The 12,500-nt window shown below is 43.2% G+C and overlaps 1 protein-coding gene across 1 annotated transcript in view; it reads right to left on the reverse strand.

The window, feature by feature from the left end:
- Positions 1-5,689: 5,689 nt before the first annotated feature.
- epm2a (EPM2A glucan phosphatase, laforin) overlaps positions 5,690-12,500 on the reverse strand; it is a 9,438-nt gene continuing 2,627 nt past the window's right edge. Inside the window, exons 3-4 of the mRNA XM_079996687.1 lie at positions 9,428-9,672; positions 5,690-7,155 (exon numbers count right to left, since the gene is read on the reverse strand). Of these exons, the coding sequence (XP_079852813.1) occupies positions 6,854-7,155; positions 9,428-9,672 (547 nt within the window). The 3' untranslated portion in view covers positions 5,690-6,853. The remainder of the gene's footprint in view (positions 7,156-9,427; positions 9,673-12,500) is intronic.

A 12,500-nucleotide genomic window follows, 5' to 3' on the forward strand; every position in this document is an offset into this window, starting at 1 on the left:
GCCACTGTCACTGTCTGGTCTGCAGGGAAACCCATCACGGCTGTCGATACCTCTCTTGTCCCCCTCTCATCTTCCGAGCGGCCGCCGACCATCGATCAGTGTCAGCGGGACACGTCCTAATAAGAGTTTTGGGGAAGAGGCCAGCGGGGCGATGCCGTCTGTCCTGATGATGACTGGGTAACAGAAGAGAAGAGAAAGAGAGAGAGAGAGAGAGAGAGAGAGAGAGAGAGAGAGAGGGGAGAGGGGAGGAAGCAAGGTTGTGAGGTGAGGATACGAGTATGAGGCAAAGGAGACAAGTCGTCCCTTTTATCACATTGGGCCATTTAAAGAAATGATTTGGATTTTTTTTTTACGTTTATCCTCTTCTCCAAACCGGAGTTCAGGAGTTCAATGTAAGTGATGGGGGGAAGAAATTAATATTCTAATTCCAGTGCCTAAACAGAAAACAGGAAGTTTCTCCGTGTTTTATACTCATCTGTAGTACATAAGTAGGTTTCATTGCAGTTCAGCCTTTTCTCCAAACTGGACCCGTGGCTGCATCCTCACAGCAGGAGTTCAATGCAAGTAATAGGTGGGACAAATCAACAAACTGTGTTCAGTGCAAAAAAATAGAATGCAGGAAGCTTCTCCCTGTTTTAATTTTTGTCTATCTATGGCTGAGCAAAAATACGTTGTTTGTAAGACAGTCAGGGCCAGTAAGTGTCTGGTAGAGTGTTGACAGCTGAGCGAGTGTTATCTTTTGCAGTTGGGGTAATCTTGCTGTGCTGACAGCGACACATAGTTACTCCCACAGCAGTCACACTCCCTCCCGCTTTATTGGAACAGCAGGAACCAAGCTGTCAGCTCTTCCCAGAGCCATGCCTCCACTGCTGCCTGAGAAATAATGACGAACACACGAAGAACCGACCAGACGTTCACTTGGATAGGGAAATATACGCAAGGTTGTTGTTAGTTGGTTGTCTCAGATCATGTCCACAACGGATTTGTCAAGCCAAGCAAGCATGAATAATCACAAATCTCTGTCACACACCCAATCCCGCCCCAAAAAAACCCATCCTGTTGTGTCTCATTTGTGACAGTGCATTAAATTGGTGCTGTCAAGTGTTGCCAACCAAAGCAAATCTGGCCCTGCTCCATAACGACCGTTTCGGGTCCTCCTTCATGATTTAGGAAGTCAAAAGTAATTGAGTGGTCGATCCGAGACTGAGAAGCGTCTGCTACTGGAATGATTATCCTCAGCCAGGATGAGAGCAGATGAGCAAACACTGGTTTGTCTTGAGTTGTGTTTATTTACCTCAACCTGCATGCAGAGGACAAGGAAGATCCATCGATCTATCTGTCTGTCTGTCTATCTATCCATCAATCTGTCTGTCTGTGTGACTACCTATCTACCTGTCTATCTATCTATCTATCTATCTATCTATCTATCTATCTATCTATCTATCTATCTATCTATCTATGTACGGTAAAAACACATTACAAATGAAAGGGTTAGGGTTAGGGTTAAGCGTCGGTAAGCGCCTAGTCTCCGGCGTGGCCTGAGTGCAGCACAAAACACTCGGAGGGATATTATTTCCCCACAGCCAGCTGTCCCCTCCATCAACCAAGGCAGCGCTGCTTACAATAGGCATTCATTCCTGCACTCAGACTTATTAGTTGCTGAATTAATTCTTCCCTCGCTGATTGGACTACGTGAGTAGAATGGCGGCCGCCGCGGTAACGGCATCCATTTAAGGTCATGAAAGTTGCCACTTAATCATTCAGTGTTTTTTAGTTTACGGGGAAGGGGGGGCTGAAAGGGGGGCTGATGTTAGCAGAGAAAATAATGAGTCCAATTAAATCCTCCAGCATCCATCCCACGTTTTCCCCACAACCCATGAGCTTCCCCAATTTGAAGTTTTAATGAAAACACTGCATGGCCGGGTTGGCCGCGGTGCTCTAATCACAATAAAAGATCTCCGTGATCTGACTATGAATCAGACGTGGATATTAAATGTGAAGTATTTTGCTGAACCGTCCTTTTCCTCCTCCTTTTGTTTGCTGCGTTTGTGATTTAAAGCCTTAATAAATCCTGGTTAGCAATCGCCATGAGTCAGAATCATTAAAGTGTGATTGGTGCTCTGTGCTCACACCTCCAAACGGTGTCTATGACCTGGTGTGACCCCGCCAGGGGAGGTGCGTCAGACAGATTCATCCCAGCAGATGGAGGTGATATGTCTCCCTCTCTCTCCCTCTCGCTCTCTATCTCTCCTGTCCTGCGTTGTCCCCCATCTTTCTGCGATCAGTCACGCTTCCCCTCTGTGAACACCACAGAAGGTGAGACTTCACACCAAAATGAAGAGATGAAAATTTTCCATTGGAAAGTAATTTGTGCTGTCTATAGATAGATAGATGGATAGATAGATAGATAATAAGATAGATAGATAGATAGATAGACAGGCAGGGAGGCAGATAGCTAGTCGTGCGTCAGGCTCGGGTAGGGAGGAGTGCAAGTTCCAGTTCAAATTGGCGTTTTAGGAACCCGCTGCATCAGCTCCAGGGGGTCTCATCCTGCTGCGTGCTGCCAAGCGGAGGAAGCACCGGTGGTTCTGCCCACTGCTTCTTTATTGTCTTCGACTTTCAGCTTCTCTTTGGCATCTGGGACACAAAAACCTGTAAACAATACAATAATTTCAACACAACACAACTTATGTCAAAATTATTTCTAAACTCAACAAGAACATCTCTTGAAATAAAAACAATCTGGTGGAAAACAACATGAATTACAGTTATCTGAGTTCCACTGAATGCAGCATTACTTCCAAGTTTTCAGAGTTCTATCTATACAGATAAAAAAAATAAAAATAGAAAATGTCATGTCAAGGGGTGGGATATATTAGGCAGCAAGTGAACAGTCAGCTGTTGAAGTTGATGCGTTTGAAGCAGGAAAAATGGGCAAGCGTAAGGATCTGAGTGACTATGACAAGGGCCAAATTGTGATGGCTAGACGACTGGGTCAGAGCACCTTGAAAACGACAGGTCTTGTGGGGTGTTCACGGTATGCAGTGGCTAGTATCTACCAAAAGTTTTCCAAGGAAGGACAACCGGTGAACTGGCAACATGGCACTCAATGCTCATTGATGCGTGTAGGGAGCGAAGTGTAGTCCGTCTGGTCTGATCCCACAGAAGAGCAACTGTGGCACAAATTGCTGAAGAAGTTAATGCTGCTGTGATAGAAAGGTGTCAGAACACACAGTGCATAGCAGCTTGCTATGCATGGTGCTGCGCGGCCGCAGACCAGTCAGAGTGCCCATGCTTACCCCGGTCCAACCCACAAAGCGCCTACAATTAGCACGCAAGCGTCAGAACTGGACCATGGAGCAGTGGAAGAAGGTGGTCTGGTCCGATTGCGTTTTCGTCATGTGGATGGCCGTGTGCATGTGTACACTATGGGAAGAAGGCAAGCCAGCGGAGGTAGTGTGATACTCTGGGCAATGCTCTGCTGGGAAACCATGGGTCCTGGCAATCATGTGGGTGGTACTTTGACAGGTACCAGCTATCTATACATTGTTGCAGACCAAGTACACGCCTTCATGGCAATAGTATTCCCTCTGTCTGCTCTGGGTCTGTCTCTGTTTCCCTCTAGCCCTCTCTAGCTCCCCCTGTCTGCCTCTAGGTTCCTCTGTCCCTGGGTCCGGGTCTCAGTCCCACGTCAAATTACCATGCAATAAACAGGTTTTAATCGGCTCCACCTCCGATCGGCTCTGATGTGAACAGGACACCTGGGCCGAGCCGTTAATTTTGGCCTGATGTGACATGCGTTGGAGTTCTGGACATTGGCACATTAATAGACAGGAAGATCCGTGTATCATTCCATCATTTCATATCCCATTTAGAATCCAAAAACAGAAGTTATTGACTTTTCCTGCATGGATAACCATGAAAAGTTGTGAGTGTGGGGATCACTCTGTGGGGAGCACAGCAGAGAACCCCCACGCTCCGAGGCACTCAAGCACTGGCCTTAGTCAGTCAACGCCCGCTGCCAAAGGACATCCTTCTGTGCACTCAGAATCGCAGCATGGAGTATCCATGCGTGGGTGCGCGCTCCATGCTGCTTCTACTGTAGTGTTCTTTTAAATGGCTCAAAATACTTTTTTCCAAGTGTTACAGTTTTATGTCGTTGTTTGTTTAAGCTTGTCAGCGAGAACAAACTGATCCAGGCGAGAAGGTGTGTCTGATGGGTATAAAACAGGTCAAATGTCATTTTCCTTATTCCACACCAGAGTTAAAGCTCCGGGAAATTTGATGGCACGACGGATTATTCCACAGAACCCTGGAATAATTACACATTATGGTGTCCGTGACGACACCATCATGGCCGACTCCACTGTACTATAAAGTTTTGAAAAACCTCATCAAGTGTGGTTCCAATTCACCTTGCCGTTTTACAATTTTTTATTTTAATTTATGTTACGCACTGCGGCGAGAAAACACCAGATGATAGATCTCATCGGCAGACCCATTAAGAGATGAATAGGACGGCGACCTGCGGAGGCTTGTCTGGAGAACAGCTCTGAGAGCGGCTTAAATCAGCCGAATGAATTAAGGTGTCTGCCGAAAAAAGAACAGCGGTGTGAACACAGTGGTCCGAGGGTCTTGCAGGGACACATGCTCCTAAACTAAAAACACACAGCTAACGTTTTATGCCTTTATTTTGCATAAATATGGTGACCCTCAAGTGGTGTTAATGAGCCTACCCTGCAGGAAATAGTGGATAATTATGAATATTTTACTATTTTATATTAAAATCTGAATTACTGTAATACATCCATAATCCCATTAGTATACATTAAAAGTTACTTGCAAATTCCAACCCAAACACAAACTTAGACACACACACACACACACACACCGGTAATTAGCTTTACTTTACATTTGGCTCATTTTGAATTCCATTTAGGTGAGATTATAGAACAATTTGAGGACATTATGATTCTGCTCCAGGAGGATGGTCACTCATCCATCCCCAGAGACGCTGCCACCAAATCTGCGACCATTAACAGCAAACAGAATTTGTTCCTTTTTACACCGATACACCAGTAAATAGCCAGCAAAACAACATGGGAAATCTTTATTTTTAAACCTTTCGTTCAATCTCGCAGACACATACAGGTAGGTGCGTCTTTCCAGAAGCAATACATTTGTGATTGTGGATGGGATTTCCGAAATGACACTTAAATCATCATTGTGTGTCGGCTTTTATTATACAGACGTTAAAAATGGATGCAGAGCTGGGTCGGAAATAGCACCTGCGGGATTAAGGGACAAAGATGAAATGGTATCAGGCCCCATGAGAAGCCTGGGTGGAGCTCTATTCCTCTGAATATCACCTCACAAAAATAAAAAAAAGAAGTGACTTTTGGGGTTTTAGATATTTATTTCTCATTTCCCACATGTGGCTTTAAGCCATCACCGCAACAAAGACAAGCTCCATCATAACTTTGTATTCCTGGGTGAGTATATAGAAGTAGACACAATAAGACATTGTGGATGGGGGAGTATTCCCCATTTCTCAGAATAGCTGCGTGCAAAAGGAGATGAAGATGAATTACACATATATATATATATATATACAGTATATATATACAGTATATATATATATATATATATATATATATATATATATATATATATATATCTTTAAGCAGGATAATGCACACTGCAAAAATTGTTCAGGAATGGTTTGAGGAACATGACAAAGAGTTCAAGGTGTTGACTTGGCCTTCAAATTCCCCGGAACTGAATCCGATCGAGCATCTGTAGGATGTGCTGGAACAACAAGCCTGATGCATGGAGGCCCCATCTCGCAACTTACAGGACTTAAAGGATCTGCTGCTAACGCCTTGTTGCCAGATACCACCGGACACCTTCAGAGGTTTGGTGGAATCCATGCCTTGATGGGTCAGATCTGTTCTGGCGGCACGAGTGGAGCTACACAATATTAGGCAGGTGGTTTTAATATTGTCTAATTTTATTAGAATGTCAATTGTTGATAGGAAATTGATAGTTGATGGTAATTGTTGATCACCTTTTTTTTTAGGTTTATTGTATATCAACTTTCTTTTACTATTTTTTTGTTATTTTTTAGGTTCATTTAATTTTTTTTGTAATTTTTTTTACATGAATTTCTTATTGCAATTTTTTTTCAAATTTGTATTTCTTGTATTTATTTGTTTGTATTTTATTGGTGATTGCTTTATTATTACTGGATACTGATTGATGATCTATATATCTATCTATCTACGTCCAATGTTTAAAAAGTCCTTCTCCAAACAGCATCTAAATTGACAAATTAATAAGAACTCGGCTGAGACAAAAAGGTTCTTTGCCAAACCCCTGTGGTTATTTAATGTACCGCATAGCTACTGTAGGTGTTCAGTTCAGTAGATGCTACGCAGCTGCTCTGAGAGTTTGTTTGGTTTTTCTCTCCCCAAAAGCTAAAAGCGAACACATCACAGCCAGAATAATTGCTTGTAAAACGTACCCTAGCAACCTGTCAGGACCACCGAGAGTCCATTTATTACACGCAACTCAGCTAAAACGAGCCATTTGCATCCGATCACAGCGCAAAGAGGCTTATTTTCACTTCAGAAACCGAGGTACCTTCTGGCAACTGCTGCATAATTCCAGCTGACTTCAGGGCGACGTTTTTTTCTCACCTACGTTTCAACTTAGCACACGCAAATTTCAGCTCAACTTTCCAACACTCCCCATATGCCCCCGCCCCAACACACACACACACACACACACACACACACACACACACACACACACACACACACAAAACTTTAAGTAAAAGCGCAGAATCACTTTTCTAAGGCTGGAGGATCCCTTGACACTCCAGGTTAGACGCGGACGATCGCAGATTGCCGAACTTCTGTATAAAGTCTGGCCGGGCACGGACCAAAGCTTCCTCGTCAATGTACACCGCTGCCCTCCTGGCCGTGACGAAGTACTGCGCTTTCCTGAAGCTCCAGCCCAGGACGTACATGAGCAGGCCGCACACGGCCGCTGTGGAACGGCCCACGCCAGCGTTGCAGTGCACGTAGACAGTGTGGCCATTGTCCAGGAGCCCGTGGAGCAGGAACACCGCCTGGGGGAGCATCCGGATCCGACCTGGAAACAGACACAGAGGGCAGAAAACCTGGTAAATAATACGGGTTATACTGTACAACTCTTCGGGCCGAAACATAACTTACGTACGTATGCAACCGCAAACGCAAGGTCTGGTTGCAAAAAGAATTCGTAACGGGACTCCTATGTTCGCGTGGAGGTGACATCAGGCTTCCTCCAGGGGGCAGTATAGAACAATCAAATCTGGGTTGTAGAATGACATTCGCAAAAGCCAAACGACCACAACAATCACAAATAAACATGATGTTGAGCAACGTGTTATCTTGTATTTATTGTACCACAGAAAAAGCAAATAATGAATAGAATGACTCACTCTCAGAGGAGAGATGGGGAGCAGCTAAAAATAAATGTGTGTCAACAAACATGCTCCGTCGCTTGCCAAATACTTGTCAAATTCAACTGTCATCATGTGCGGAAGAGATTTATATAAATATCAGGGATAAAATACATTAAATAAATATAAGATATGAGAGATTTGGGAAGCTCTCTAGTGCATCTAGCTGTGACGCCTGGTACTGCAACTGGAGCTTGCGTCACATTAAGAATTTCGACACAGTTCAGAACCCAACGACACAACCTTTTGCGTAGCTCAAAACATTGGAGTTTGCGTTCTTACATTGGGTATCTTTCAACCCTGTTGCTCGCTCTCTCGAAATGCTGACTCTCGCGAAAATTCAGTCACCTTTAATAGTCACTTGGTTTGGTTGATGTATTCTTTTCGAGTTTTATTTCCCGGATTCCAATTAGTAAGTTAATTAGAAAATCTACATGGTTGACTCAAAATCCCGGAGTAGAATTTCACTTTCTGAATCCGGCTTTTCCCAACTTCTGGACACTGGGTGACTTAAGTGCATGCTGGAGAGCTTCAACAGTTATTTTGTGCCAATCCAAAAACTTCGAAAAACTACACAGAAGCAGAACAACAACAAAAAAATGGCAAGACGACAAAAGTAAACATCCAATCGAACTTTTGATTGTGGCCCTTCCAAAAGCTTCAATGTTCAATGTATTGTATCTGCAGACAGCGCTTGACCTCAGAGTTTGTTGTTGAGTCTCCAAAGTGAACGGAACAATGAAAACCTGAGGACTTTTCTTTACTCTGTGATTGTAAAAGCAAGGTGACAGATGAGTTGAGGACAAACAACCACTCATCCCAATTACCTGCAGAGAAAAAGGCTTTTGTTTGGGAATTATTGTCTGAAAAATGTCAAAAGTGTCTGTAATATTTTTGTCCTGCAGCCTCCTGCTTGAACAAAACCCTTAAAATGGTTCGGTGCCAAAGCATTGTTCCAAATTTTTGGGTGATTCGTAATTTTAGTATTCAGATTAGAAGAGTTGACATGACAAGGTTGATTCAAAGACATTTTTTTTTAAATGGGAAGTTAAACACGAAAATTCACTCAGTCTCTCATAAAGCTTTAATTAGTGATGCAAGACTTGTGAAGGATTCATTCGTAGCGAACAAATGTTGTAAATTAATCAGGAGTCTGACTCTGGTGAGAAGTCGTTCGTTCGTTCGTTTGAGACTCAGTACCGGCAGCCAGACACACAGGCCTTGACAGATTTGATTCATTGTGTGGGGTCGAACGAGGGAATCTTAAATTCACAAACTGAAAATAATTAGAGGACGAGCAAGTTAGTTAAAGTGGAAAACAGTTCATGGTGAATGGGACTAAATTTCACCAAGAGAAATAGTTTAGACGGAAGTATATTATTTTCGTCACTCACACATTGCCATTCTTCCACCAAATCAATAATTGACAGAATTCAATTCTGTGTCCAACAGAGCCTGAAGTCACCTGAAGTCCTCCCCTCACCCGTGCATCATACAGTACCAACCGAATCAAAGGAATAGAGAGTTGGAAAATCAAACCACTCTTTTTACTGGGTGACTCATGAGGAACCGAATCTCAAAAAAAAAAAAAAAAAAAAGTCAAACCTTTCACCACTGGCTGTCACTGAGACAACCTTCTAATTGGAGAAACATGCTACTTGTTAATGAGCAACTTTATACAACTCATTTTTAATCTGCAGAACAAACGTGCGTAAGTGTCGCAATCATCACTGTAATTATCACGTTATCATCATCAGACTTCAACAGCCAACAAACACAAATTGCAAGAATCCGCCCATGGAATCATTTTTTAAGTTCATTTCTCAAGGTTTAGACAAAGCATTGTATTATTTTTTTCAACCAATTATTAACCAATATCAGTAATTATTCACAGATAATTCCCAGCCTTCTCCTCCTTACCCTCGGTGCTCATGTCAGGCGTGGGCATCCACACATATGCCAGGCCGCAGTCCTCGTACAGCTGCGTCATGGTCTCTGGGCTCATGGCCTCCTTGGGGTTGCGCCTGCACCCGTGTGAGTTGTTCACCACGTCCGACTCAGTCTGGAAGTTCATCACCACGGTAACGCCGAGCTCCTGCTTCAGCTTCAGTGTCACATGTTCCACCTGGCGAGGGCAGCTGCCCAACCACAGTCGGGGTAGCACCCTGTTGGGGAAATGAGTGTGTGTGTGTGTGTGCGTGTGTGTGTGTGTGTATGTGTGTGTGTGTTGGGGATAGTTTGACAGGTATCTTATTGGGATTTATTACACCGCTTTGAGGAATACTCAATTCTGATTGGTTGATAGCAGCAATCGGCGATCGGTTATTTCTCAATAAAGACTGCCGTCACGGGCAACCACTTCTCCACCTGGTTCCTTGACAAGGAGATCAGGTTATAACAATCTTAAGGGGGTTATTTTGCGATAATGACTGACTGGCTGCACATTATCCCTTACATATTATGTTTTTGGGACTGTGGGTTTCACTTGTAAAATTCTTTACTTGTCTGGGAGATAATAAAAGAATAATAGAATAGATAGAATAATAGTTGTTCATTTTCTGCTTGGACACTGTGTTCTAGGATAGACTCCATTTATACTCTAAAAGGGTCTTTTAACATGAAATTTCAGGTTCAAAATAAACAACCCTCCCTAAGCAGCTTCCAGTCATGTTGACTTCTTTGGTCATCAAATATGACAGATCAAGTTCAGGCCCAGAATCTTTGTGAGGAGTGAAGTTAACAGGCTTTCTCTCTATAGGATATCTACAAAACCACTGGCACGGAACATTCTTAAATCCCACTTGTGCAAATAAATGGTAGAGCCGTCAAGAAGCCCTTCCAATAACCATTAGTGGTGTCTTTTGGGGTCTCCAAGTAATTCTTAACCTCAATGGGGCAGGGGGGGTAGCCAGTAGCTGCGAAGTGTATTAAAGTGTTTTTTAAACAAATAATGAGGTTAGAATGTATGACATTAGGGGGCCACGCTGATCCGAAGGCTGGAAGCCTAATTTAAAAAGCTATTAATAACAGAAAATACACGGGCGCCCAGCTCCTGTAGGAACACGGGTCCTTGGCAGAGGCCTTGTAAGGTGTTTCAGGCACAAATTAAAACCTGATGGCTCCGGCTGACCCTGCTCATTGTCCATGCATCGTGTGCACTCGCCGCCTCTGGGAATCCAGACAAATTCCTGGTGAGTTTAGCAGGGGCCATGACACAAAGCATGTGCCTGAGGCAAAAGAAAAGTGGGGGTCACCTGCAATGCAGTGAAAATGTATTTGCCCCCTTCCTGATTACTTTCATGAATGAATATTTGTCACACGATGGAAACTGAGTTAATACAGGTTATCCAACACCCATATCCATATCCATATCCCCACTGTGGAAAAGTAATCTTCGTAACTGGTTGTACCACCTTAAGCAGCAATAATTGCAGCCAATATTTAACCCTTCCTATAATTTGAAATCAGTCTTTCACAGCTCACTCTTCAGACACATTGCTAAGTTTTCAAGAATGAACCATTCATTTCAGATCCTGCCACAGCATGTGGAAATATTGAAATATATCCGTCTGGAAAAGGTTACGAAGCCATTCCTAAGGCTCTGGGTGCCATTATCTCACTTGGAACACTTTGAAAGGTGGTGAATCTTCCCAGGAGTCGCCGGCCTGCCAATGTTTCTCCAAGATTGCAGTGATAGCTGATGCAGGAAAGCACAAACGATCCAAGAAGAGCACCCAAAGGAGGCCACTGTCAGCCTCGATAGCCTCACCAGGAGCATAAATGCTCATCTCACATTTGAAAAATAAAGGTCCTATATGATGCCCAAGCCTTTTGGGATAATGTTCCATGGACAGATGAGTCAAAAGAAGTGGAACTTTTTGGACGACAACGATCCCATTATGTCTGGCGTAAACATTTCACAGCAAGAATGTCATACCAACAGTCAAATATGGTGGTGGTAGTGTGATGGTGTGGAGATGCTTTGCTGCCTTGGGACTTGGCCGACCTAGACGTCATTATTGGAGAGACCATTAATTCTGCTCTGTACCAGAACATTCTTAAGGAGAATGTCAGGTCATTTGTCCTCAAAGAGAAGCTGAAGCATAGTTGGATTATGCAGCAAGAATGATCCAAAAACACAAAAGCAAGTCCACATCTGAATGGCTGAAAATAAATAGTGGCTCAGTCAAAGTCCTGACTTGAATCCAACAGAGATGATGTGCAGGACCTGAAACCAGAAGTTCACGCTCTGAATCCTCTGAATTCAGCGGTTGTGTAAAAGTGTTTAGCTGCAGTTATTGCTGCTAAAGGTGGTGCAACCAGTTATTATGTTTAAGGGGGTAGTTACTTTTGCACATTGCCGATATGCTGTAGGTGATGAATGAATGAAATTCTGACACACAACTCTAAGATTTTCTTAAAAATAATCTTTATTTATTATGCATCTTTGGTTTGGCGTCTGGGCTCTCCTGCTGATAACACCCAGCAAAGTGTACAACTTGGTGAGCTATAAACATAGGAGTAATGAGCTCCCCCACTAGATAGAAGAGTGGAGCCCAATAGGTGGATGCAGTGAAGGTGGAGGCAGCAAAGCAGGTAGAGCAGAAGGGATTGGTTGGTTAAACAGGCCAGCCCATTATGGGCATGGAAGTGTGTGGCGTTGTCAAGTTGTCCGTCAGAACTAACTCTGCATAATTCATCATTTAAAAAGATACTTTGTTTGTATTCAGGTTCCTTTTGTCCAATATTACAGTTTTCTAAAGATCTGAAACCATTTAGTTTGACAAATATGCATTAATAGAGGTAATCAGGAAAGGGGCAAATACTTTTTCCACGGCACTGTAAATGCATGTGGCATATGCGCGTGGTTGATTTTCAGCCGTCTGAAAACCGTTCCAATCTCTATTCTTGTTTGGAGGAGGATAAATGTTTCAATTAACTTTTATAGCTCTATTTCAGCTGGAATGTAAAGAAGAGCAGCTTATTGTATATA

This window comes from Zeus faber (genome assembly GCF_960531495.2).
Source record: "Zeus faber genome assembly, chromosome: 2".
Classification (NCBI taxonomy): domain Eukaryota; kingdom Metazoa; phylum Chordata; class Actinopteri; order Zeiformes; family Zeidae; genus Zeus; species Zeus faber.